The 27,556-nt window shown below is 49.5% G+C and overlaps 4 protein-coding genes across 4 annotated transcripts; 2 read left to right on the forward strand and 2 right to left on the reverse strand.

Moving 5' to 3' along the window:
• The first annotated feature begins 328 nt into the window (after positions 1 to 328).
• LOC128271220 (uncharacterized) lies at positions 329 to 1,404 on the forward strand. The gene is made up of 2 exons (XM_053008663.1): positions 329 to 783; positions 1,236 to 1,404. Exons 1-2 carry the CDS (start codon positions 329 to 331, stop codon positions 1,402 to 1,404), a joined length of 624 nt encoding a protein of 207 aa, XP_052864623.1.
• A 1,933-nt stretch (positions 1,405 to 3,337) lies between these two features.
• On the reverse strand, positions 3,338 to 5,392 carry LOC128271221 (uncharacterized). The gene has a single exon (XM_053008664.1). The coding sequence runs from the start codon at positions 5,390 to 5,392 to the stop codon at positions 3,338 to 3,340; it is 2,055 nt and encodes a 684-aa protein (XP_052864624.1).
• An 895-nt stretch (positions 5,393 to 6,287) lies between these two features.
• Positions 6,288 to 7,535, reverse strand: LOC128272665 (uricase). Its single transcript, XM_053010525.1, has 3 exons — positions 7,334 to 7,535; positions 6,985 to 7,263; positions 6,288 to 6,916 (listed from the first exon to the last, which is right to left on the reverse strand). Exons 1-3 carry the CDS (start codon positions 7,533 to 7,535, stop codon positions 6,414 to 6,416), a joined length of 984 nt encoding a protein of 327 aa, XP_052866485.1. The 3' UTR covers positions 6,288 to 6,413.
• Positions 7,536 to 14,000: 6,465 nt separating this feature from the next.
• LOC128273226 (bromodomain-containing protein 9) lies at positions 14,001 to 17,549 on the forward strand. The gene is given in 3 exon segments (XM_053011160.1): positions 14,001 to 14,127; positions 14,225 to 16,513; positions 16,582 to 17,549. Coding segments are annotated over 3 exon segments (2,877 nt in total). The 5' UTR covers positions 14,001 to 14,066; the 3' UTR covers positions 17,109 to 17,549.
• The last annotated feature ends 10,007 nt before the right edge of the window (positions 17,550 to 27,556 follow it).

Below are 27,556 nucleotides of genomic sequence, written 5' to 3' on the forward strand. Positions count from 1 at the left end.
CAAAGCCGTTAAATGTCGTTCTGGTGCAAATCTCTTATTGGGGTGCACTTAAATTTATTTTTCCTGCAGATCGTTCCAAATGAATTTTTACTCGTCCAATACTCAGCGTTGTCCCCTAATGTTGGATGTTGACCGAATCTGAAGCATAAATATTGTTCTGTTTGCATTTCACACCAAATAATTATTCCCGTACGCTATCCATTCCTTAACCTTCAAAAGGCAATTTTAGGGCCGTTCGTCCATGGTCCATGGACACCTTCGTTGATCCGTGGACGGTTTTTCAATTTCAGATTTCACAGAGCCCGGGGGACCAATAGACACCGTCGAAATGCCTGCGCTCGGTTTAACGTCGAACGAAATCGGGGACAGTCCACTGCCATTGGGTTTCAACAGTCGGCCCCCGGTGCCCGACGACGGACCGTTATTGGCCGCCGAAGATGGCCGGACGCCGATGCAGAGCATCGATTTGATCCGCGAGCGACTGGACCGCATCAAGCAGCAGGAGGACATCGAAATCAAATCGAATCTGTTGATGAAGCTGCTGGCGGAGTTGCCCCAGGGACCGCTGCCAATTGTGTACGTCGAGGATGCGGCCGGCTCACAATCGGAGAGCAACAACGGAATAACCAAGGATAACAACGATGCGGATGACGACGATGATTACAATGATGGCGAACGTGAAGGACGGATCGTGACTCAGCAGTTTACCAGCAACGGCTACAAACGGACTGGACGGTACTACCGGCCTTACCCCTGGAAGCGTCAGAACTCACGCAGTCAGACGTAAGTGTAAATATTGTTGCTTCGTCTTTCAGAAGATTGGGAAATGGAAATTGATTGAAGTTTTTGCGATGATGAGAGCGTCGCAGAACGCCGGTCGATTGAAGTGGATTGGCCAATTGGAAGCGAATCGAAGATGAGTTACTTCTTTCCAAATTTGGCCTATTTTTGCCTACCCATCTTTAGTAAAAGGTGTATTTGATTCCTATGCAAATTATTGGTTCCTTTAGGGGAAGTTGTTTTGCCACTTCTCATATTTTCCGAAGGCGGAAACTTTTGAGGAGATTTAAAAAAGGAACCAATACTTCCGAAGGTCGATTTATCGACGGCTGTTTTAGGCTTGGAAAAAGTTAATTGAATTCGGGGATTTAAGTTACTTCGACAAGCTGGCCATTCTAGTTTCCGGATCAACTGATTTGAATTTCCTACCCAATGCTTGGGGGCTTCCCACACAGGTACCTAACCGACGCCCGCTATCTGTGCGTTCCGAGCCGCGATGATGTCTTTAAGCTGCTGATGGGCCTTCACGACAACCGCGCTGGCAACCCCCAGCAGCCGGTTAGCTTTTGTAACCGAAGGCGTCCGCCAAAGGCCATCTTGACGAAGATTCGGTTCTTTGGTTAAAGGACGCAGGCGGCCAACGATACCAGATGACAGCAGACGGCGTTTGCTGCAGCTCCCACGTACCTTGGCATCCCGAATCCCGGCCATCCGTGGAGTTTCTGGCCAAAGTACAAAAGTTTTCCAATTGTCCGCTCGTGTTGGTGAGTTTTTCGATCTTCACTTCGATTTTGTGGACCTAAAGGGCACAAAAAGCCAGCCACGCACAATGTCCGCAAAAGGGAGCTTTTCTGAGTAGCAATGTTAAAGCAAAACAAAATACACTAAAATACCTGTAAAAAAGACCCTCAGGGCTTAGAACCCTTAGAAGGGTTACATTCAATGCACAGCGTAGGCACGAAACAAGGCACATTTAATCATACAAACCGTAATTCCGCGAGTTGGTCACCTGTCGCGTTAATAATCCGTTTTTCGGGTGCCCGAAACCTGAAGACTTAAGCGTATCTTGTTTGTTTCTCGATCATTTAGAAGGTCCTTCCCAAGGCAGCGATTTTTAGTCACTCTGGCCACCACCATCGACTGGGGCCAGCAGGGGCACAAATCTTGTAAAAATATCAATTGACCTACGATAGAGAGAGAGAAATAGAGAGCACACATATCCCACTAAGTCAATCATCCACAGAAGGTCCAAAGTGGAGCCGGACAATTATTGTGCACCGCAAAAATGCGAATTTAAAGTTTTCATCATCCACTTAATAAATGAATCTTAAAACAAATAAATCCTCAAAAGTAAAAGTATAAATGTTGCAACAAGCGCTTCGTACTTCATCCAGCAGGGCTGGTAGCAGAAAGGTCCTTCCTTCCACTCATCCGAATTTGACGACGAGGCGCCAAGCGTGAGTCTCTCGTGGTTCGAAAGGTAAATGGAAATAGTTTGGTGCGGACTTGGAGCGGAAACTTCGTGACGATCTGGCGTTCCAAGGCCCACTTCGACCCTTATCATTGATACAACTTCGAACGGGGTTGTCCTTATATACCGGATGCGTCAGCGTCGGCAGGAATACAGGTAACTTTGGGCACTTAATTGTAAACTTCCTTTCGGTTTTGGTGGCCTATTTCCCAGCGGTTCGGTGCTGGGTGGGTTAAAAAAATTAATAAAATTATATAGGCTACGCACGTGGACATTGTTTATAATCGGTAATCGCGCCTCAATAAATATACGCTTAACCTTGACCTACACTGCAGCATGAAAGGCGTGCATGTGTTTAAGTGAGTTCCGTTGTCACGTTTTTGCTGTTTGTTCGTCAGCGTAAAGAGTTTGCCTTGATCCTCTGTGACTTTCTTTGCCAGGTTGCGCATACAATTCGTTTCTTTCGGTGCGACTTCCGTCTTTAGTCATCGGTTTCTCCTCGGTTCGTTTGTTGTCAGCTTTTTGCTATAAAGCGTTTCTGTAAATGCATTACTCACGACGACGACGACGACGACGACAACGGTGAAGAATGCGTGACGAATCGTGTGCAAAAATCGAACATAATTATTGAACGCCACGTTGTCGTTCCGATGCAAATAAAAATGTTATACTTTTAATGCTTTTCAAACACAACTGGCCAACTTTAAACAATTGTCACTAATGGGCATTCGTCCCCCTAAATTAACAACCTACGCAATGGTCGCACCTTCCACGACGATAGCAAAAATGTTCATCTACGACGTAGGTGTTATTAATTGCCTCACTAACGGTATGTAGGAATGTTTTGCTAAGGAATGCTCCGTTAGAGACCTACGGAACTTAAGGGCCAAAATGCATGATACGCTCTTGAGTTCTGTGAGACTACAGAAGTGAAACTAGAACGGTTTTTATAATACTCACAAAAACTTTCATTTATTAAGATCCTTTTGAAGTAATTCAAGTAGTAGTAGTTCAGTTTTTATTAAACTTTTCACGGAAACTTACGACAGAGCGTCGTGTCATAGATAACGTTTCTTCTCCAACTCACTAAGCTAAGCAAACTGGCTTGAAGATCCACAACCAGTCCAGTTTAAGGCGCAACCAATCGGCCGTCGTGAAGACGCATCGGTTTGCGCTCTGCTGCTGCTGCTGCTGGTAGGTGGGTTGAGCAATCTTCTGCCCGTAGTCCGATCCCGGGTAGTAGTGCACCGGCCGCATGAGTGTTTCGGCCCCAACCGGCGACGGTTCCTTCGCCAGGTGCACCTGTTGAGCATCGTCCCCGTTGTAGTAATAATACTGATGCGTGGTCTCCTGGGTGGTGGTAGTGTTCGTGGTGCGAATCGCTTTGAGCGGCCCGTGAAGTTGCTTTCCTTCGACGCGAACCATTTCGTAGTCGAGCCCGTTCCGCGCTGCCTCCGGTGGCCATTGCACGTGCCGCAGGACTAACCGATCCGTGTCGTCGCTCCGCTTAAGCGGGATTCGCGGTGAACACTCTTCCTGGAAGACTTCGAGCACGAATCCCTGCACCACCGGGAACCGGCCAGCGTCGGTGTGGACGCGAATGGTTTTGTGTTGGTACGGTCCAAAGTCGGCGGTCCGGTAAGTCTGGCCCGTACGGCACCCGCAGATGCGTCGTCCATCGATCTCCACGAATCCCCCGGGACAGGCTGGAACGCGATCGTTGCCGAGGGCGAAGAACTTGAAGCTGACCACCAGTCGGCAGGTGGCCGGCGAGTAACGCTGTATCTGAACCACGCAGTCCTGGTTGTTGGTGTACTGGGAGGGAAAGTTAGCGCTCGACAGGTAGAACCGACGCTGGCTGAACGTGTTCCGGCAGCAGGCGGCTCCTGGTCCGGGAACGAACGACACTTGACTCTCCGGAGGCTCGGGGGTCCGCTCTGTGGTTGGTTCGGGAAATTCGGCACCCATTTCCGTCTTGACTGGCTCATAGCCGGGCGGTGGGCCACCGATCGAGTTGGTTCCTTCCGTTCCGGGGGTCGCGGGGTATCCGGGGTAAGTCGGGTACTGGGGGTACTGTGGGACCTGACCGGGAATGCATCCTTGATTTGGGACACAACCAGGGTACTGTGGTGGTTGCTGAGGGTACAACGGATAGCCAGGATATGTTGGTGGACACGTTTGATACCTTGGATCACAGGGCAACGGGCGTGGCGGTAGCGTGGGAATAGCCGGATAACTGGGTGGACTACAACCCCACGATGGATAAAGACATGGCGGCACCGGACACGGGTATGTCTGTGGAGGATACACCGCCGGTGGGTAGCCCGACGGAGGGTACCCTTGTGGCGGTGCGGTCACAGGCGGTAAGTATCCGTTGCCAGGATTAAATTCGGGAGGGATGTCCTGACGGCTGCTCAGTACCTTCTCATCGGCTGCGGGCGCCGACACCGTGGTGGACTCTTCCACGCTGGGCTCCGTTTCGTCGGTAACCTGAATGGTGCTGAACACCGTGTACGCCGTCGACGACTCTTCCGCGTCGTTATCTTCCCCACACGGTTGCCGGGTGACCAGCATCCGGAAGCCTCTCTCCGATCGCCACGCATCGCTAACGAACTTCATCCGCAGCAGACCCCCGGGAGCATCGTACAACTTCGATCCGATCACCGTGCCACACAGAACTTCCTCTTCGCCTATGACGACCCGATCCTTGGTGCAGTTGCGCGACGGTTCGAGAGCAAAGTCCAGGAACTGAAAGTGGTACTGGTTGCTGCACACGAACGGAGACTTGAAGGTGTACTCGCAGTGCAGATTGGGCTGGTAGCCGGCATCCGGATACCCGGGCGATCGGATCTCGCTCTGTAGCCGTTTGTAGACGCCGCCACATTCAACGACACTGCGACGATCGCCAGCAGCACCGTGCGCTAGTGGTCCGATTTGGCCCGAGCTCTCGGCCGGAAGTCGATCAAAGTCGTTGATCATTTGGAAATACGCTTCGCCACTGGTTCCGCCATTGCTCGTGGGGCTGACCGAAATATAGTTCCCATAATCGACCGCATGAACACCGCACGTTAACTCTACAGTTAATAGTAATAAACTTAAAGTCGCGAGCTTGCTAATTGAATTTGTGATCGACACTGCCATCTTTCAGTCACTTGTCACACTTCGTGGGTTAAACTTTGTCCATCACTTGGCGCCGAGTTTCACTTGCAACGAGAACGTCGCTATTAGATGATACCCAAGACGAGCCGTCTTCGGCGGATCCCTCGCTGACGAAACTCAACCGCGGACTGATCGTGTCACCGGATAAGCGGACATCTTTTGTGCTCATCAATATTTTAATGAGCCATACGTTACCGAGTACCGACCCAAGAGTACCAAGACACCATCCCTACTCTTGCTGCTCCGGAGTCTTTAAGGTAAGCCTTTGTTGACACTAACGTTTGCGTTTGGCGTTTACTCGGAAAGTGTCGCCGTCGCCGTCGGGCGTCCTTTGGGTGGGCGCGAAATGCGTTGCGTCACTTCCGGCCGGTGTCTGGCAAAAAGTGAAACTTCCTTTTTCGCCCTTTCCAGCGCTTGCCGTTGTCCAGATTTCTGTTTGCCCCGTTCTGGTCATGATGGCGTGTGGTCTGCCGTGGAGTGACGAAATACTGGGCGGCCATTGAGGTGGCCACCTGCGTGGATCACCACGCTCCGTGGCCATTTTGTTTGACTTGGGTTCGTGCAAACGTTGTGGCCACTAAGAAGGGCAGTAAGGGTTGGGTTGATATCGTAAATATTTTCGGGGAATCGGATCGGCAGTTCCATTACGTAACTTTGGTGGCATCAGCAAAGGAACTTGTGCCCGGTAAGTAGATCTCGGTAGATGTTACACTAAAAACGGTGTTGATTTTGTACAAAACTTTATTCATTGTAGTATTATTTTAACTTTAAGACGCCAGTAACTTCCGCCTGGTTTATTCGTGAAGTACGAATAATAGTAATCCAAACATAAGGCATTTTGAGTCATAACGGGCCGTTCTTGAGTCGTTTCATCTTGCAGTGCCGTAACAGTATCTTCTACGATAGAAGTAGATCGTAGAGTAAACAACCGACCATCATAAGCACTTAAGCTACGTTTACTTAACCCATGCCGTGCGGCGGACCGCCCCGGTGTGGGCCGGCCCTAGAGTTTACTTTTCACGTGCTGATCCGATTTCCGATCGAGCTGCGCGTAAATAATACCGGCCGGTTTGTCGACCGGTGTGTAGACCGTTTCCTCGCCCAGCTCGGTTTCCTTGACCACTTTGGGAAACTTGCTGAAGTCGAACGTAAAGTAGTGTTTGTTGGGCATCGTCATGTCGATCGACGAGATTTCGGGGATCGTTTCGAGCACTTGCTTCTCGGCCAGGTACAGCGTGTGCTGGACGCTGGGCGAGAAGATGCCCTTTTCGGTTTCCCCGGCAAAGTTGTTCAGGATGCACTGCTTCACCTTGTTCCAACAGTAGTCAAAGTCCACGCCGGTAACCGTTGAGTACTGCCAGGACGAGCGGACAACCGTGCTGAAGATTCTATCATGTTGATCCGGCAGCGAGCGATACTCGTCGTTGACGAAGTTTACAAAGGCCGATTGCGTCGTTTTGAGCACTCGCAAGTCCGTCAGCCCACTGACGATGGTGGGTTTGGTTTCTGGAACAAGAAAGAAGCCGTTAGCCTATGTACGATTAACGGAGACTACGCGCATTAGTTCGCCTCACCCGTTCTCTTCTGCGTAACGTCCGTGTACCGAATGGCGGTTGGTGTGAAGACGAAAGCGTGGTTGTGCAAGTCTGTGTACGGCCCCGTACCGAAGCCCATCCGCGACCAGGGATACTCGTCGATGTGGATCGACACTTCATCAACGTGCGGATACTTGCTCAGAAAGTGATGACACAGCAGCACGCCAAACTCCTCCGGCGACTTGAGGCCGTGCTTGCGGGCCAACAGATAGACGGTGTTTTTCTGCGAATCCGTTGCCACAATGTCGCTGTTGTCACCTTGAAAGTAAATGGTGCCATCGTTGATTCGAGGAAGCACATAGAACTGCAAATCTCTTTAACGGCCTACCTTCAAGATAATCCTTCTGGCTGCGCAGCTTAAGCTTGGTGCCCACTTCAAACTCCTTTATTGAGTGCACCAAACCGTTGCGGACGACATGCAACACTTTCACGCTGTCCTTGCCGTAGCCGTAGTTGCTGATTTGGAAGGACGAATTTTCGCCATCTAACTGCAGAGCACGGCTCTCGTCGAACAGCTTCCGGGACATCATCTTGCCAGAGGTTCTTGCGATTGCGAGATTTCTGCCAAAGACATCAAAAATGAGGTTGAGTGAAATGGTTTCTTTTTCAATCTTCCGTTCTTGATCCACTTTTTTATATGGGCCACACGAGCTGACCATAAACAGGGTCAGTTTTACTCTGTTCCCCCAATGACGCGTGCACCTGCAGCGCGGCCATCCAGAAACCGGTTTCTTGTGATGCTGTAATGTTATTATTTACGAGCTTCTTCATGTGCTTCCTCTTGGATCTGACGGTTTCTTGAACGATGCTCGATGCCAACGATAAGGAATACGGCCGTAAACCGAGCGGAACCGGTTTTTGGAGCATCGTAGCTGATGGACATCAGCTGACGGCACAATGGTGGCGTTCTGACGTTGCTATTGGCTATGTGCAACAAAAAATCCTCCGAACGCATGCATTCTGTAGGTCACGTAGACACAGTTCCGTCTTATCACTGGCACTAGCTTCTGGATCGATGCTTTAGGTTCAAGCGTGCGTTGCAATTACGTAAACCCGTACCCGAATTCCCGGACTCGCACGGCTCTCAATTTGCATATTCGTCCGTTCACGAATGATTTGGCGAGGCTATAAATTTTATCTTATCATATGCGGTTACGATGAAACAATCAAATTTGAAACACCTATCAGCAGTCAGTGTAACTTCTAATAATAGATATTGCAAATTTCAATACATAGAATAGAGCTCGAATCGAAATTAAACTGAATGTAATGGTTTGTTTGTGAAAAAAAAAATGTTTGCTAGAAATGTAAATGTGTCTGCGTCATCTAAGGCGTCGCATTTTTGTTGCTCATTAATTCCCAAATAGAAAAATATTCGAGCGCTCCTAATCCAGTCTCAGATAGGGTATCATGGAAGTAAAAAAAATACCACCGGCCACTGTTTGACGAAAACGCACGCATTGAAATATAGCATATTTCGAGGTCAGTGATAACGACTAACACAGTTTGTTTGCAGCAGATTACAGTATCGTTTACACTGGGATGAATATATTCTGGACTTAGTATAGCATAGCTCTTTAATGCTCTATGCCTTCGGAACACGCCAACGGCATCACTTAAGAAACGGCAGAGGATGGCGTAAAGATATTTCTGCTTACCGGTTTCCTTACACCTTTGGATCTACTTTGAAGTACTTAGAACAAAGCGTTTGTGCGTTGACTTTGGTGTTCAATTACTAACGATGAGAAAAGGGCAACGACTCTCTATCGAACGGATTGGTACACTTACAAATTCCTTGAAAACTGTTTACCAACACTTTTCGCGGGCTCCAAATTGTGACCCCGTAAACGGCCAGGGGTCAGGTAACGGTCGGGCTCTGAAGAGGTCACTTGCTTTCGATAAAACACACCAATCTGTCTGGGCGGCTCTCGACCGTCCAATCTCGACCACAAGCAACGATCAAATGGTGCATGGCCACGGGAGTAGCAGTGATTTTCTTTCGCTCAGAAGGTCCGTCCATCGCCGTGTCCGATTGTCTCCCGTTCTACACATTTTACGGCCACGGCAGCCTCCAGACGACGTCAACATCATCTTTCTTCGGCGCTTCTTCCACCTCCGTTAGACGGAGATAATCGTCGCGCGCGTTGTGGTGTTGGTTAGTGGCCCGCACTCCAGCGTTATCACTACGATTTCTAAACGAAGTCTACTCGACGCGCTAATGATCTGTCGGGTATCGCGTGGAGTGTTAGGACTCGGACAATGCCAAAGACCTCGAGGACTTTGGCTATATGGCAGTGTGAGTATCGAACACCTGCAGCAAGTGAGTATCTTGCTAAAGCTGCCGATGACTCGGTAAAACGGCGAAAGAATGTGAGTTTCCATTAAAGTACAATTATTGTTTATCGGTTGCCCGAACTGCACACGTAGATAGACACAAAATAAAGGGCTAGGAGTTGTTTATTTGTTTTACCTAAAAGGTCAACCGGCTTGCCGCAGCGTATGATGCAACGCGATGGGTGTTTTTGAATACACTGCAACAGTTTTGATTTCGACTCACGAGACTGAAATAAATAATAACAAGATTCACTTTCAACACGAGGTTGGGTAAATGGGAAATGAAACGAGTCCTTAGTAATAAAGTGTTTCATTAATAGGAGTATTAAAATATTTGTTTATTTCCATTATAAAGATGCGGCAAAGTGTTTCAAAGATAATACCACTTATGGCTGAGGCTGATCGCGTTACAGATGGACCCTGATTTGGCGCTTATCAAAGCGACTGACGCGGTTAGACGTAAGACGATCGATTAGCGCTTTCTAGGAAAAAGGAAACCGGTAAATACTTCGCAGGGGATACTTTAGACTCACGCTTTACACTAAACACCAGGCGATGAGATGGTTGATAAATTTCAGATGCAGCCGACTCAAACCAGAGTTCTCTTCTGGGAACCAGTCGGCTTTCGACCAAGTAAAAACATCTGGTACGTAATCATAAGAACGTAGTTACAGTTTAAAATCATAATAACACATTACAAATTTGCAAATACATTGATCTTGGAGTTATTCAATTTTTTTACCACCTCATGAATATGAATAATCATTGCATCCGATGTTGAATATCTGTTGAATTTCTCTGCTAAACATTTTTATGCCGAGAAACGAACATTTCAAAAATGCTGCTCAAAAATTGCGCGTCGTCAAAAACGCGCCGCGTCGACGAAGTAGAAGCGACGCATCCGGAATCACTTCCGTACGCAGCCATTCGCTTGAATTTCGAAATTCGAAATTCCCACATTTTTTATTTTTATTTTTTTGCGGGAAAATTTAAATTTAAAATTTCCTGTTTCTCCTATTTTAGGGGACTAATTCATCGCCCTTTATTCACAGGTAGGTATCTATATATATAAAAATGGTTGTTTGTCACCCGTCTCTCTGTCCAAACGTTTTCGAGCAAATCGAACTAAATTCGGCAGATGAGAGTTTTGGGGAATTGGAAATGTTCTGGAGAATGTTTGAAACCTCTCCCCTCTTTACAAAGGGGGGCTACAAAATCCCATACAAAATCTGGGTTAATGTCAGCAAAGCTCGGATAATTTCCAAGCAATTTGAGCCATTCTTACATTCCACTTAAGATTAACTTGCTGCCATATCGGATACAAAAACAATCGTAATACAGTTTATTTATCGGTTCCTGTTTGTTTCGTGTGGTACTTAGTTAGTAACTAAACCCCTTTTACTAGTCACTATTACTAGTTGCTTATGTTTCCTTTATGAAGGATTCAACTAATGGGATAAATGATGTGTAGGATGGCATGTGGCTCACCGCAAGTTTACAAAGTATATCTTTTAAACTATATTCCTCCTGCTCTTTACTTAAACATACATTTTTTTCTTCCCTTTCTGGTATAAATTCATTCAACCCCTCTGGCACGGGGTATAGATGCGTGAAACACTTTTTCGCTGGTGTTCTCAACGGTCGTCCAAAGAAGACCGTTTCCATGCCCCGTTCCAACGCATATTCAAATTTCATGACTTTTTCACCCAACGCCATAAACCAGGAGTCCACATCGTTTGGTGAAATAGCTTCATTTCTTAACAAAAAGTTATCTCTAACAATGACTCTTAAGCCGTTATTTGTTATTATGGGCCTGGTGATGGCCGGCGTGGGTGGAAACGCTACTGCCCGAAGTTGCACACCCCTTACCAGTTGCTGGGCCGCCCGTAACGGTTCCGCTGTGTTAACGTGTTGTTTAATGCTCCCAAGTTCAGCCTCAATTGGGTTGGTAGAGTTATGGAGCAACGGCCCCTTGTTGAGTACTTCGTCCACAACATGGACGAGGTTTTGGACTTTATATGGAACAAAACCAACTCTATTCCCGAATCTTCTAACAAAGGTTTTCAAACATAGCTTGGCATATTTAAGATATTTCTGCTTGCGTGTTCTGTTACAAATGGCCACACCGAAATGGAGCATACAATATGTTAGGAAATCTGGTGCACTGAGTGCTCCACGCAGCACCACGAACCCGCCCCATCCAAAAAGTATGCCCACATCCAGTGCGGCCATTTGGAAACTGTTATCCTAAATTGGCCATGATTTCTTTCGTGGGGAAAATGAAAGGCAGAAAGATAGATCTTCAAGAAATCTAACTCTTTGTCACCCACTTTCTCCACTTCATACTGGCCCCCTAAAAACGTTTCGTAAAATGTCCTCACCACACCTAGGTGCAAGAGATGTCGATTGTCTCCTACCATCAGTCATCAGACATCATCGATCATGTCGATTCCTAATTTTTCTAAAGGATAAATATCCGGTTTCTCAGCTATCCGATGCGTGTCATTGTATTCACCTGCAATGAATTTTGCGTGCGTTCGTAGAGGTGATGAATATTTCCTGTGGTTCACCTCTGGGTTTTCACCATTGATATACGACACGGAATGGTAAATGTACTGTCCCTTCATTATACACTTTGGGCACCCATAATGGCCTGTGTGCCCGGCCGTCTCTGTAATTATGATGAAAAGTAAGGAAAAACTTATTAGGAAAAAGTAAAATAAATTTATAAGAATTAATTTTTTTTCGGAACTCACCTTTCATAAAGAAGTGTGCTGGGGCGTCGGCTTTTATCGTTCGAATTGTCACATTTCTCTTTTTCCGTAGCTCTGTCACCTGCTCACAGAGCGGGTGGAAGAATTCATGGACGTTTGGTTTTCCATCCCCACAAAATACATTCAGCAGGAACGGTTTGCTCGGTTTTGTTTCATCGTACAGAGTCCCATGAATACACCAAGCGTTGAAATGCGGATTTATGAGTTGTGGTAAAGGCACGGCGCCGACGTGCAGATCTAACTGCACGTCTGTACTGTCAGGATGTTCAGGTGGTGTATTTTCCTGAATTTCAGATTCTAAATAAAAAATAAGAAGGTAAATATTCATGAGATCTGATGGCTTGTAAAAAAAAGTAAGTGACCGATTGAAATGAAACTTCACATACGTTCATTTGAAGAGTGTACCAATAAACCAAAAAAAAACATTAAGCTCGTAGCAGCGCCCTATGGCATCGACCCGCAAAACTTAATCAACAACCTAGTACTTACCTAAATCAGCATTCCAGAAGGCCGCAACCACCTCAGTACCAGCAAGATTACGGACTGCGGTGGGGTTAATGTCCCGCGGCCCCCGGAACAACGTTTGTGGATACTTGGGAATATCACGAATAATTGGTCGCAACATATGCAGCATATGCTGCAACGTTGCTTCTGGTTTAACGTTCACGCTGCGCTCGGAGATTCGTATGCATGTACGAAGTACTTGTTCCCCCTGTGGCGTGGGGATCTCCTCATAATCCGGCGGAACAGCATCGAATTCGGTGTCACTGTCGCTGTGGTAATCGTCCACGTAATCGTGTGGTATCTCGACCGTTGGTCCTGCCAATCGCCGCTTCTTGGCCGATCCCGCCTGGGAAGATGCGGTGTATGATGACATTCTGCGATGAGGAAAAAAAACAGAATATATATATAATATTTGGAATATTGAAATGTTGAAAATACTAGTTATCATTGTTTGCCCCAGCTCACAGTAGGGAATTTGTATTGGAAAGGCGGACATATTTGTTTTTAGGAAGAATCTATGGAATTTTTTCATATACAGTGCAGCTGCACGACCACCTGGCGCGAGTGACGCCCAATCACCCGCGGCACGTTCATAAAGCACGTGTGTTTCCTACAGTGTGGCCACGGTCACGGTCCTTGGTAGCATGCCTTCCATCGTACTGCTGCTGCAAAAAGACGACGGGCGACGATCCGCCCCTCCGGATATGACGGGGTTGGACCCGCCTGGCAAGCGAGTTGCTAACTTACTTATCTCTGCAAACGCGCGATTCACAATCGGTGCAAAGATCCAAACAAAAGATCCGGAACCGAACAAAATGCTAATTTTTCCTGCAAAATTTGCGTCACGAAGGTACTTTTTCACTTGTCACGGGGCACTGAAAACCGATTGAACAGAAACCCTAAGGTAACTTTGATGAAACAGCAAAGGTAACTTTGATTTTGATGAGCGTGTAATTTCGCGTTTAGGATTGGTATTCATGATTTAGACAATGGCTAATGTTAAGAAAAAGAATGAGAAATGTTAAGAACCCACCGCGGCACGTTCATAAAAACTGCCAGCTTTTGCCAGTTTAACGTCTCTGCACACTGAATGCGTAACTTAGCGAACGTCAAGTGAAGAGGACCTTCACACTGGTTGGCGAGCAGAGCGAACGACTGGACGAAAACAATGGTACATCTTGTCTAGTTAAAATCTGATCGAAGACTAGTCAATTGGGGTTCTTTTATATCACAAGCATGCACAATAATTTTGTTTTCTACGCGTTACTCGCTAAGTTACGCTCCGCTCGCCAATTTACGCATTCAGTGTGTAGAGCGCTTAGTTTTGTTTACGTCTGCAGCCGCTGTCAAAACGTCAAACTGTCAAAACGCAACCAACGCGCTCGCTTGGCTTGCTTTCGTCGGCATCAGGAATATTTGTTTGAATTTTCAGGGATTTGCGGTGAAAAAATGGGATCGAAAAAGCACAAGAAACACAAATCAGAACGCCGAGAACGCGAAGGTGACAGAGGTGAGTGGCGCGGTGGTGGTTCCATTGAGCGATGTGACGCGCCGTCCGATTGACCGCTGGGTGTCCGGGTACTGACGCGTTTGTTTACGACTTGCAGAGAAATCGTTCAGCCTCGACCGGCCACCAAGTTTGAAGTTGATACTGAAAGTGAGCGGCAACAGCTCGACGCCGGAGCACGGGAACGACTCGCCGGCCTACGGTATTCAGTCGGATGGCGGCAGCACGCTGTTTACCAGCAGCGGCGACTACCCGGAGCGCCACAAGAAGTCGAAGAAGAAAAAGAAGAAGAAGGACCGTGAAAAGAAGCACAAGCATCACCACAAGGAAAAGCGCCACCGGCACCGCGCTGACGACACGAGCCACGGTGAGGACGAGGAGGATGAGGAAGACTTCAACAGTGTGTGCGATGAGAGCTCGCAGGCCGTGCCGGATCCGATCGGTGCCGTACACTATCCGATGGCCAGTTCCGCAGCGGTGGCAGCGGTGGCGGCCGTCGCAAGCGGTTCACTGGCGGCACAACCCGTGACGAGGCCACTGCTGCCGGATGTACTGCTGTCACCGAAACACGAACCCGACACGGGACCAGAATCGGTGTCCGATCCGACACCGTACACGGACCGGTCAGCGTTGGTCGGTGGATTTGTGCTGAAGGAAGAAATGACGACGGCACCAAGCTCCGTAACGACGGACGAACCTCTGCAGAGCCCCGGATCGATGCTGTCCAGCTCGCGGCCAGGCAGTAAGATCGACTTTCATGACACCAGCTCAAGCCAGGCGCCGAAAACGCCCAACTCGGACTGCAGTGGCCGAGAGCCGCGCAGCTGTGTGCTGAAGCTGAAGCAGAGCCGGTCGCCGCTGGCCAAGCTGTTGGACCATCTGCTGAAGGCGCTCGAGAAGCGTGATCCGCACCAGTTCTTTGCGTGGCCCGTGACCGACGACATTGCACCCGGCTACTCGTCGATCATCCAGAAGCCGATGGACTTTTCCACCATCCGGCAGAAGATCGACGACAACGAGTACGGCTCGGTGGCCGAGTTCAGTGACGACTTCAGGCTGATGTGTGAGAACGCGATCAAGTACAATCACGCCGAGACGGTGTACCACAAGGCGGCCAAGAAGCTGCTGCACGTCGGGGCCCGCCTGCTGCAGCCGGACAATCTGATGCGCTCGTTGCGGCCACTCATGACGTACATGCGCGAGCTGACGGCGAAAGAGCTGGGCTTCGAGCCGCCGGCCAGCGGGGCCAGCGATGGGGGTGAGCACGAGTTCCACCATCAGCACCATACGGCCGATTCGGCCGACGAAGCGATGGCGGCCGCCGTCGACGAGGGCATCAATGCGCAGATCGAGGAGGACGAGAAACGCAAACAGATCCGGCTGGAGAACAATCCGCAGACCAAGTTCGAGGCGTTCGTGGATGACCTGACGGCGGACGAGGTGCTGGCCCAGGTGCAGAGTGCGGCACTGAATGCGAGGACGAAGCTCTTGAAGCGCAAATCGGCCCACCGGATGGGCTTCCTGAGGCAACACAAGGACGGTACGACATCGATGAAGATACTGCTCGACCGGGGCGCATCGGAGGGCACCGAAGGAGGCCCGGAGCGAACGGTGACCCTGGGGGGTCACATGGGCAAGCTACAGTACGGCACCGGGCAGCTGCAGGGCTTCCGGGAGGATCGTCGGAACAGCGCCAAAACCGTGAAACCCCTCAGCTACGGTGCGTTCAGTTCGTTTGCGCCCGTCTTTGACTCCCGGTTTGCCAACCTGAACAAGGAGGAAACGGACATGGTGCTCAACACGTACGGCTGCGAAACGGGGGGTGACTACGCCGAGAGCATACTGCGCTTCGCCATGGACAGTCCGTTCGCCGCCGGCATGGCACACAATCTGCTAGACGTGCTGACCAACGGGGAACACCGGCAGACGTACGGTAAGCTGTACGAATCGCACGTGCAGCGCGAAGAACGGGAAGCCGTCCGACAAACGCTGCCCGATCCCGATCCGGTTGCGATAGCGGAAGAGGTGAAGCGGTACGCCAACGTGAAGATCGATTTCGATAGCCTCCGGTCGTTGTCGGCGCTCGGGGTCGAAACACAGTTTCTCGATCAGCTCGAGCAGGAACTGACCGGCGTCGAGACGGTTGGCCCGATGTTGCACCAATCGTTGCACGAAAATTCCGAACTCCTGCAGAAACTGCACCAGATGCAGACGGATCGCCTGTCGGCACCGCTGCCGGCGCACCTCTCCCACGTCCAGCACCCTTCGGACAGTGAGATCGACCTGGCCGGACAAATTTCCAGCAATCTGACGCAGATTGCCAAACAGCTACCTCCTTCGGCGATCGCACCACCGCACAGCTTGCGGAAAGCGATGGGCATCAGTTCTGGTGAGTGGGGTTGGTGGTAGGTTGGCCACGTTGCTCATTCCTTAATCTTGTGTCTGCTCTCCTCGTAGTTGGTTTGGAAGGTTTCCAACCGCCTCCAGCGGCTGCAGTCTTGTCGGACGTCCAACAGCCTTCAGTACCTGGACAGCTGCAACCGCAACCGTTACGGCCACCACCGTCGCAGCCAGCGAACTGTAACGGAACGACGGTAGCAGCTACGAGCGGCGGTGTTCCCGTTTCCGCGCCGATCGTAACACCCAGTCCAGCAGCGGGTAAGATGCGCATAAGCACCTTCAGGCCTTCTTATTGAAAAAGTACCTCTTTGCTTGCAGATATCGACACGACGCCGATGGACATGGATCTCGAACCGGAACCGATTTCACACCACCACCATCAGCACCATCCCCATCCGCACCATTTGCCTCCAGCCCAGCAGCAATCCATAATTCAACCCAGTGCCGGCGTGGCCTCCGTCGACTTGGACAGTGAGCTGCGCGAGTTTCTTGGCAGTTCGGGCCTCAGCTCGAACGGTGCTACCTCGGCCGACGGAACAGAATCTTCCGAAGCGACCTGCATCGAGCAGATGCTGATGGACTGATGGGCAGTCATCGGTGCACGTAGTCAGTTCCGAGAGGCACGCAGAAAGCATTTAATTTTTTTTATATGGTAACAAAGAAGCGTAGATATATGGAAACAAAAAAAGCGGACAATGGCGTAGAGGGAGCAAGAGAGAGAGAGAGAGCGAGAGCGAGAGTGGGAGAGATGGAGAGAACGTATATTAAGCAAAAGCAAATGAAACGAAAAAGGAATATTTTTGACAAAAACCAAACATCCAAATCATTATCCAAATACAAATCGATCGAGAACAAAAGCACGGATGGCAACCTCCGCGCCGGATCGTCGTCCTTATTGGATGCGAAGGATGCGCACAAGAGACCGGGGCCGTTGGCGCGACGCCCCACAATTCCCTCACGTTGACAAATGTAATTGAAAGTTTTTATCAAGTTTTGTTCAAATCTATTTGCAAGAAAGAAAATAAACACACCAAACCGGATGCTCCGGAATGATTGATTGCTGCACAGCCAGTGGACGGTTCCGACGGAGCTGCCTGAGTTAAATTATTCACTGCTTAGCGGTTGTGTCAGACTGTGTCTTATGTTGTACCATAATCTTCGGTTACATTTCAAACCAAACTTGCCGCTCGTTTAGGGCAATATGTTGCTACCCGTAGTTACCCAACTTGGCGTCAGTCGCGAAAGCCGGAAGCATCGACGCGCGACATACAGACCAGCTCCGACGGCCGGAGCGGAGACCAGCGCAGGGCATTAATGCGAGAGGATGAGTAAGAAATTAAAAAGACATTAAAGTGTTGTGAGCGACGGCGGCGGTTCTCTGTTTCTGGCTGCCCCGTGGATGCTGGTGGCGGCTCCCGGCAGGTGGCGGTAAATTTATTATTGCTGTTTGTCCCGCATGGCCGGCGGCCGGGCTTGCGTTCGAGAGAGAGAGAGAGAGCTTCGCTATTGCGCGACCAGCTGACGATAATGAAAAGATTACTTGGTTAGTTTATCGAACATTTGCCTTACATTTATTGAACCATTTATCACAAATTATCAGCTCCCGGGGCCGTAAAGTGGTAGGATTTTGCGAGCTAATCGATATCGAAATCGAAATCGAAATCGGTTCGCGGAACATTGCTTCTGGTTCTGCCCGGCGGTGGCAAATTAGTTTATGTGAAAACTATGCTAATGAATGTAATATACTTTTTTCCAACACGGATTCCGTAAGACGGTGAGCTCGATAATAATAAGTTCGCCTCCGATGATTATAACATTCGCGCTGGGAGTTTTCTAGGTTCTCAGGAGGCGGGAGGTGGGACTGTGCTGTAGCCGAGGAAGGATGTAAATTTGTGTACCTCTTCACGGCACGCAATCCGGGGATTTGTTCCGCCTCATTAACGGGGCGAGTTTTGATCAATTCTAATTTTTTTGTTTACTTGACGAAAGTTTGCCAATTCGTTCAACGAGAACGTGTTGGCATGATAGACTAAATTAGGGCAGTTCTCTAGCAAAAAATCCACTTTATACGCACACTGTTGACAATTTACAGTTATTTATTTAGACTACACCTATTACTTACAGCACACAACCCGATACGGTTCTTCTTCGCGCTCCGTTCTCTGGCGTTTAATGGAGACACTAGAAATGCAAATGTACGGCGTACCTTGATTACCGTGGCTCGGTGCAACCGGCAACCTAGGATCACTCTGCAGTCTGCACTCCAATTATCTTGGTTATGTCTCGGAGCTGCTGTCGTCCACCAGGATTCTTGTAAAACCACACCAATAATGTGGTCGCCAGAGGGGGATGCTAAACGGAGCATCGTTGAGTGGCCGTTCCTTGAAGTCGAAGAATCCCGGACGTGCTCTCGAATATCCTCACGCAGCGGTCTGGCTCAATGTCAACAATTGGGTCCTTGTCGCACCGTAGAAGCGGGTCATCTACGATAGGGCGGGCTTAATCTTGACGCCCTACTGGTTGTACTTTTGCAGAAACACTGTCCGTATGAAGGGGGACCTTAACCTGGCACCTGGTCTAATGTCGGGAAATTCTGCCTTCTCGCTCATTAACATGCATAAGCAATTGACCGCAAAATAGTAGTTGAGAAATTGGTACAGCTCCCATGTTAATGGATTGCGGAAATTTCAAGAAACTGGAAATAAGGAAATTGCTGAACATGATTGCTGCTGACTGTTGGTGCTGCTAAATGAATAAATTTCGGGCTCGGCACACCACCTCAGACTCAGTAGCACTAGGCACGAGAGCAGCAGGACACAGTTGAGCAGCAATTTCGAAATTCATAACAAATTCATTTCCTTCAGGTGTCCTTTGGGCGAGCGCACGGCCCGATACGGCCACAGTCTGGTGACAGGAAATTGTACTTTTGCCGATGGATGAACAGCAGCCTTATCAGGCAACCATCCCGGACCGATTCTTTGACCGATTAGGTTCGCTCCGCAGGGCAAGCGCAAGAAAATTGAGATTCAAATGAGGTCATTTGCAGTGGACCACCACCAGCGCTACCTGACCGAAAAGTGTCCGCTGCCTAGAGGAAAATGCCCGTGAAAACCATTGATTGCAATATCCCTTGCCGGGGTCACCGAAAGTGGAACGGCACGGCATGAAAGTTACCTTATTCGGGGCCCCATTTTTATTTGGGTTCAAAAATGGGCCCATTTTTTCGTTTAAAATGGGCCTCGTTTATCTCCGTGCCAGACCTTCGATCTGCCATTCGACACTAATTGACCTGGAATGTTTGAACCGAAAGTCCTTTGACGTCCGGAGCCACCTTGACCGGCCACGCGCGACCAGCCATTATGCTGACCGGAGGGTGAACCGAAGCAAGTTAATATTTAGGGTACCGTTAATGACGCTGAAAAACAATATGATGTCCCGGGGGCGAATGGCAGATCCACGTTCGGTAATTATGAAAATTGCACGGAGCATAATGTAGGCGCGAGAAGATACGCCATCCGCCATGCTTGCTTCCGCGAAAGTGCATAAAGCGTAGACGCAACACGTAAACGGGCGACGACGGCGTTTATTTAAGTTGCCATTCTCTGGCGGGCTATTCTTGGCACGGGCGACGCAAGAAAAGTACCAGGGGTATGAAGAGCGGGCGGTTTCCGCACGCCTGCAGACCGACATCATCGATCGTTGGAAACGGCGGAAGGAAGCAACACAAAGCGGCCCAACCGAGGGCGGTCATTTAACTTAACGACCTTTTCTTCAGGGAAATCGGCTTTCCAGCGGCGGAAAGCGTTTAAAGCAATCGTTCTGACGAGTTGATCCCCTTTTTTTCACCCTCACAAACACGCTGTCGCAAGGTCGGGTGACAAACTCATCTCCACGCCCGTCCGAGAACACTTCGGAATCGGATCTAATCCTTACCGTCTACGCTTATCAGAAAATCCTGGACCGACCCAGCCGATTCCCTTTTATCGGGTCTCGCGTTTCGAGTGGAGCTTCGGGACAAGCTTTGCGTAAACTTTTAATAATCGTTGGGACCGGCACCGGATGTGGTTTGCAGAAGTAGGTTCATGCGTCTTGCCGGAACTCGGCAGCCGGCCAGGCGAACCATTTACATCGTAATGGGTTACGACACCATCGTCCTTGAGCATTCGTCAGCATGACGGGGCCGGTCGGTGCCTGTTTATGATGATTGCTGTTTGCTTCACTCTCTAAACTACGCCCCGGGAAAACCCAGCGGAGTCCTCACTTTAAGCCCTTTATTTTACGACGACCAGCAAAAATTCGATTCAAATCTTTGATCTAAAATCTGCATCGTAGGCAAAAGAACTAGCCCGTCGGTTCGTCTCTTGGACTGAATGGATTTATCATTCGAAACACATTTCAGGCCACAATCCGGCACGAAACGTGCGGATGTGGATGGACAGATAAAACGCCGATCCTGTGTCGGCAGTCTCTTGGGGTGAAATTGAAAATATCGAACGAAGCGGCCATCGCTTGTCGTGGGGGGTCCAGGACACATTGTCGGCGGTAGATTATGCCATTACAATTCTCTTCATTGCATCGTTTGGCTGAGAACCGAAGCTCTAGCGAGCTATGCGAACTATGGAAAGAATAGTGCAACAAATAACGTCGCAACGACGTGACGTACCGAGAGTCGAGATTTGGTCCGATGTGGGGAACCCGATTACTAACTCCGGTCTTTTTTCTTCTGTCAGACCAACTTACCAAATTGCTTGTGAGAGCTTCGACATTTGATCGAATGTGTTCGAGGCGAGGTTCCTCAGACGGAATAACTGTTACGATTATTCCACCAATGCAATCAGAAACCGACCAGTTTTTGTGAAAGAAACGCATAAAGACGTGTCAATTGCAAGCGTTTCTGGTCGAGAGCCAAAGAGCACAAGCTGGAAATGGATATCCGAACGGTTGATGGTGCATACTGTCTTTACCCTTGCTGACGTAGGCTCACGTAGGTAGGATGACGTCAGAATTACAACGCGGTGCCACAAAATTATTCCACCACAATCCTTTCGGGCGCGCAAAGGACACGACAAGCGTCAGATAAGAGAAACAGTCAGCGACACACGTAGTGGAAACGATCGTTTCAATTCAGTTAGTTCGTGCCCATATCGGCCACCATCTAACGATATTAAATGACGCAAAGCGCACAGCGTGTCACGGCAACGCCCGCCTTTGGGCTGTTTCTGAGCGTCGAACGATTCGACGGTTGGACTCACCAATTCGGAACCGTGTGGAACACTCACTCTCTATGATGATGGAGCCCGAGGCGTTTGGATGCTGGAGTCGCCTGGTGGATCACGGTACAAACGGAGCCACGTGCTGGATGGAACAGAGCGAACGAGCTTAAAAACGATAATTAGGTCAAACTACCTGAAAAAGGAGCGATTTCGGTGCACAATCTGTGGCAGTTCTACTTTTTTCCCGGTTTTACCGGGATAGTCACAAACAGACATTTGCTGCAAGCTTAATTAAAGAACCTCCCAGCTGCACCGCACCGCGTAGGTTAACATACTGCGAAGGAGATAACACGTGGAGGATGCTGCACTCTAGAGGATAGAAGTTAGAAACCTTTTACGTTTTTGGCCACCCGGCCAGAGTTTCGCACATTTACATTATACTTGTTTGTGTGTATTTTTAAAGCAAACTGATAGCCAGTTTGTGATGTAAGCGGGTATTTTGTGAGTAAAGAGTTGGTTAATAATTTTAAATTGTGTTACCAAGTGGTGCAAAAGAATGTCAAAACTTCCAGTACAATTTCTGTTCTAAGTTTCCTAAAAGGGGAGGGCAAAATATAATCCGATTAGAGCTCGTTGGCCCAACGCTCGAATTCCGATGCATTTCCGGTCGGACGATGGACCCAGGACGCTGTGCGTTTTCTTTGGAACTGTTTTAAACCTCATTAACTTAATAAGGTCTTCGGTGACCGCACTAATGAGTGTCTTTTTCTTGGGCTTTATTTTCGCTTCAATTCCATTAGTGAAATCGCGACCAGCCATCGCGGCCAACCATCGCGGCCACAAAAGCGGAAGGTTTGCACAATTTAATTGATTAATTTACGAGATACTCACCGTCGTCAGCGAGTCGGGTTCGTAAGAAACTCTTTCGCCAACGCCTTCGTTACTTCTGCGAAAACCGCCGACGACGTAGAATTCCAAGCCGAATCGACCGGTCGGGCCATCGGTCGGTTTTGTTGGAGGATAATTTAATTAACTGTCGATTTCCGCTGACAACGTGCAACGCCTCACGAGTGAGGTGGGCCTGGCCGCGTTGCATCGAGGCTATCTTCTCCTCCGGCAACGGAAAGGATGTCGTAAATATTGGCACACATTAATGGCCGCGTGTGTTTTATTCTGCTCCTTCGTGTCCCGACGCTGGTTCCAGGGGCAACGCCGTGGTTTTTATGTGTATTTTTGTTGAAACGATGAAATTAGTGGCCAATTAGTGGCCTTATTGAATCAGACTCTCGTAGGCAGTCTTCGTCTGTAAAATTCTATTACCTCACCCAATTGTCCAATTTTTCTACTTTCTCTCAAATTCTCAAGGTTCCAAAAATAGAATGGAAAGTTTTTATTCATCCTGCCTTGCTGCCTCAAAAGTTCGACTTTTCTTCGCTCCGTTCGGTTCAGAGTTCCCAGGTTTCTGTGGCTCTGGAAGTGTTGGCAGCACCCACACGGCTCGAACGAACTTCCGACTTCAAATCCCGGGACGGTTCGCGTTAAAGGTTCCCGGTTCCACTGTTGGCGAACCGCCGCGGGCACTAGGGCGCTCGGGTAGCGAAATTACGGGACCAATTAAAATAAGAACCGTGCGCGGACTCCACAAGCCCTGCTGCATCTTTCATGAGAACTTAAAGCGACTCACCGCGCGCCCCCCGAGGGGATGGCACGAGCTTTAGAAGGACTTTGCGTGCCTTGAGGGCGGCGCAATAAAGATAGCTGGCGCTGGCTGGCCAACGAAGGTGCAAGAAAAATGCACAGCCCTCGGAACTCGGAAACTCGGGCATCGGCGAAACGCGTTAAAGCGTCCCCGCCTTCAGTGCCTTGGAGGTGGCGTGAAATTGTCTCCGTTCATTGAGCACTTGCCTCGGCACCTTCCCGACCGAGCAGAAGTTTTATTTTCGAACATCTTTCTACGAGCAACAACACCGAAAGCAGACGGTCGGACGCTACTCCAACAAATGAGCTCCAACGTTTGGCGCCAGCGGCTGATGGTGGTTCCGTCCGTTCCACTTCCACGCGCCCACTTCGTCCGGACCGTGCGGTCTTTCACGAGTGGCGCCGTGGATAGTTAGTGATGAAAGCTCTTAAGCTTCGCCGGGCAAAAAACGAAAACTCAACCCGAAGGACCTGGCGGTACTTTAATTGCCCCGCAATGGGGCACGACTTTTGGGATCGCTTTGCTCGCAGACGCAGACGAGGAAAGACGATACAATCCGTTCCGAATGGAGCTCGCAGCCAAAGTCAGCGAAGGAGAAGAAGATTGAGGTTAAAGTGTCACACGCCGGCAAGCGTTCGGAGGTTTTCCCGCAACACGAACACGGAGTTAAAGTGGTGCAAACTGTGGCTTCCCCACCCGATTTGTGCGGTACGACAATTGTGTCTGGTGTCACCCGCAATTGTTACCATTTTCGGGGCAGCCTCTGCGGCGGGGGAGGGACTGGCGATGTGTAACTGAGAGGAAGCGGAGAAACTTGGAAAAGGGGATCAAATTTTCACCGGCAATTGTGTCATCCGCTGTGTGTTCCCATTGTAATTGCTTGCACGCTGAACCGACTGAAGAAATGCATCTTGTGCTCGCTTTTTTGCTGCTTTTCTCTGTCAGTTTTGAGCCGTGCTCCGGAATCCTGAACCCGTTCACAAGGAACACGAAACTCCAAACCCCGGGAATGCGATGACATATCCAACAAATTCGTCCAGCTGTCATGGTTCCGGTGCTCCGGTTTTGTGCGCAACATACTGCAGCTCTGTCTTCGCTGGCCAGATGGGGGGAAAAATCCTTCCTCATGATGGCAATGTTGCCGAACAGTTGTACGGCTTTGGCATGGCGAGTGAGCCAAAATCTTTATTACCATGAGCAATGCGGTGTACGGCAAGATGATCACACTTTCTAACAGCACCGTAAGGCATGGCCTACTTGCATCTTGTATGAGCCTTGGGAAATTGAATGTCGTCTGAAGGTCCTCGCGATTTAGGACGCTACTTCGACCAGGACAGACACGAGCTGTCACTTTAAGCTACCTGGGAATGGCACAAATTGCATCGGATTCCGTTTTAATCGGTTTCGATTTAAACACGCTAAGGCAATCGAGAACATCATGTGGTCTTTCAAACATAAGCAGCTAAGCCGATTGCCATCGTTGGCTGGTTGGTTTACCGACGTAAGGACAGCCATTGTCCTGCATCACTACCGTTAATGATGCAGTGCATCGTACAAAACCCGCTGACGCTCACCGATGACTTACGAATGGCCACGAATAATTTGCTTGTTAGCTTCCGGGCTTCCTGAATCGGCGAACCCGCCGAAGTACGCGCCAATGCACGGAATAATTTGGCTTCGGGTCGAGCAGCTACCGTGCACTTTGCATCGGGCTGTCTCGTCGGCCTCATATCAGCACACGGGCCAAACAACTTCCGCTTGTAATCTCTGTTTCGCGCGTGTGAATCGGTCCAGCTGCGTAAGCCGCCGCGCTTTTCTTCGACCGAATGCCGCGTGTTTGTGCTGAAATCTTGTTTTCCGTGCCAACCCGGTGCTGTACGGAACCAGTATCTGCGTGTTTGAGTGTTGACGACGGCGTTTCTCAGGAGGCTACGAGAAGTATGTTCCGTTTTCAGTCTGTTACCGCAATCCGAAGTGTGCGGTCGTACCGCTGAAAGGACGAGTCGATAGTTTTCCTCGATGAGTAAATTCGACTTGGGCTCTATCGTGCTTTTTCATCGATCCGAGGTGATCGTGGCCAAGTGCGTGTCCTAGCTACGACACGTGCTTCAGCCACAGATGGATCCTGCCGTAACATGCAGAACGGAAATATAATAAATTTGCATATCAACCAGAAGGACGGAATAAAAACTCGATCCCCCGATTTGAGTGGCAGTCGGTAGCGCTACGTGTGCCAGATGGACTGTGCCAGGATACGGCGGCACCACAGTTCATCATTATGCCATTCCGGTTTCCTCGCCGGTGAAGAAAAGCGCGTGACTGCGAGACTTTCCTTTTTTCCGATTTATTGCCCTAGTTGATACGGTTCGCTGAGGTTTTACGCGTGGGGATAGGATGCGTGGCAATAAGCCGAAAGCAGATAATTTCAAATGAAAAGCAATCCGATAGAGCAAAACTAAATTAAAAAACAAGAAACAATAGAAACGTGCTGACCGATGGTTCGCTCGCACCGTTCGCACTATTCACCACCATCTGCGGATGGCTGGCTGTTAGTGCTGGACGATGGCTGTTAGCGAACGACGGACTTTTCGCAACAGGCAAGGCACCCATTCAGTTCGCGGAAAATAAAATTCAATTTCCTTTTGTTGACCTATGTTAATGATGTTCGCGGGGGGGGAAAGCGCGAGCACAGGAATTCAATTCCAACGAAGCCCACGCGGACTTGCGATGTTGCGATTATGCACCACGTGAGGTGCGTGTTTTAGTTGTAGCACCAGCGCGTGTTCTGTGTATTTTATTCAATGTAGTTGGCCAACAATATGTCCGCTTCGGAGCCTCGTAATAGTTTGTTCGTCCCCCGCGGCTGTGTGTGCGCCTCATAAACCCGTGGGTCAACCGACAGGATGCACTCGCGGTAGGACTCGTGTTTTGCAAACTAGGATGGATTAAATTATTCCGGGACGGCAGCAAAAAAAACATGGGAGGAAAAATCCATTATCGTTGCTTTGTATCCGCTTTTCTGTGGTGGAAAACTTCTTCCCAACGCCGCCACACGGCCACGAGAGCGCGTTGGGATCATTGCAACCATAAATCATCGTTCTGACTGTCCGCTGACAGGGTGTCCGGTGAATAGCGCGAAAGTAATCCGGCTGGTGAACATGGGGACCGTTCCGGCATCGGAGTATCCTGTCCGGGCGATGCCCAAGCAGTGCTTAACGATGGTCAGTGGCACGAGTGGACAAATGACACGAAAACACAACGTGTTGTTGTAAAGGTCAACGTTTTAAAATATTTTATGTCAGCGACTCGATGACGGGGTCGCATTGTCTTTTCCGTGGCCAACGCATGCCCGCGACCTAGACCAATTTGACGCGAAGCATCCGTCCCGTGCGCTAACGGAGTGCACTAATTATGCCAATTGGTTGTTGGGTCCCACCGTTGGGACAGTTGGCGAACTATTTGCATGTACACGCACGTCCCTCCGAAGGGGGCGGTTGCGGTTGTTCTGGGGATTCACCCCTCCGTCCCCCCTTTTCTCGATTATTACCGTGTGGTGCCTCGGAGAAGAAATCGAAAACGATGAGCCGATGAACAATAAACAAGCTCCGTTTCTGGCACAGCCTCCTCCGTTGGACTGGCATGCCATCGCCCGTGTCGCACGGCCGTTCGGGGCGCATAGAAAAAGTCGACGGAACACAAAAACCTGGCCCACGAGTCCGTACGGGTTCGGGTTCGTTCCGCCATCGCTGTTCCGAGCCGAACATCGGATCGAGAGCCGCTTGTCGCACCGAAGCCATCCGTCCGACGGCGTGCTCAGTACGACACTAACCGCCGTCGTCGATGGTAAACTTCGGGCTTCGGAGTGCTCCGGTTCGTAGTGTTCTGTGTCACTTCGCCCAGTAAGAAGTTTGTTGTGCACCGTGCGCCGAGTTCGAGACGGATCCAATTAATTCAAAGTTTCGTTATCGAAGGTGCGCAACTGTGACAGATCAAAAGTGACCGTGGCTTTTTTTGTATCATTATTTGAATGTTTTTTTTTAAGTTACCAATTCGAAGAACGGTTAAGAATCGCATCTTCGCATGATTTGAGTGTGACCCTCGTATGGTTCCGAGCGCGACC

This window comes from Anopheles cruzii, chromosome 3 (assembly GCF_943734635.1).
Source record: "Anopheles cruzii chromosome 3, idAnoCruzAS_RS32_06, whole genome shotgun sequence".
Taxonomy (NCBI): Eukaryota; Metazoa; Arthropoda; class Insecta; order Diptera; family Culicidae; genus Anopheles; species Anopheles cruzii.

What these genes read in the sequence shown, in the direction of transcription:
- LOC128271221 (XM_053008664.1), bottom strand. Translation starts at nt 5,392, where the DNA reads ATGGCAGTGTCGATCACAAATTCAATTAGCAAGCTCGCGACTTTAAGT.
- LOC128271220 (XM_053008663.1), top strand. Translation starts at nt 329, where the DNA reads ATGCCTGCGCTCGGTTTAACGTCGAACGAAATCGGGGACAGTCCACTG. An exon ending in CAGAACTCACGCAGTCAGAC is followed by an intron (nt 784 to 1,235) that starts GTAAGTGTAAAT and finishes CTTCCCACACAG; the next exon opens with GTACCTAACCGACGCCCGCT.
- LOC128272665 (XM_053010525.1), bottom strand. Translation starts at nt 7,535, where the DNA reads ATGATGTCCCGGAAGCTGTTCGACGAGAGCCGTGCTCTGCAGTTAGAT. An exon ending in CCAGAAGGATTATCTTGAAG is followed by an intron (nt 7,264 to 7,333) that starts GTAGGCCGTTAA and finishes TTTACTTTCAAG; the next exon opens with GTGACAACAGCGACATTGTG. An exon ending in CGTTACGCAGAAGAGAACGG is followed by an intron (nt 6,917 to 6,984) that starts GTGAGGCGAACT and finishes TTCTTGTTCCAG; the next exon opens with AAACCAAACCCACCATCGTC.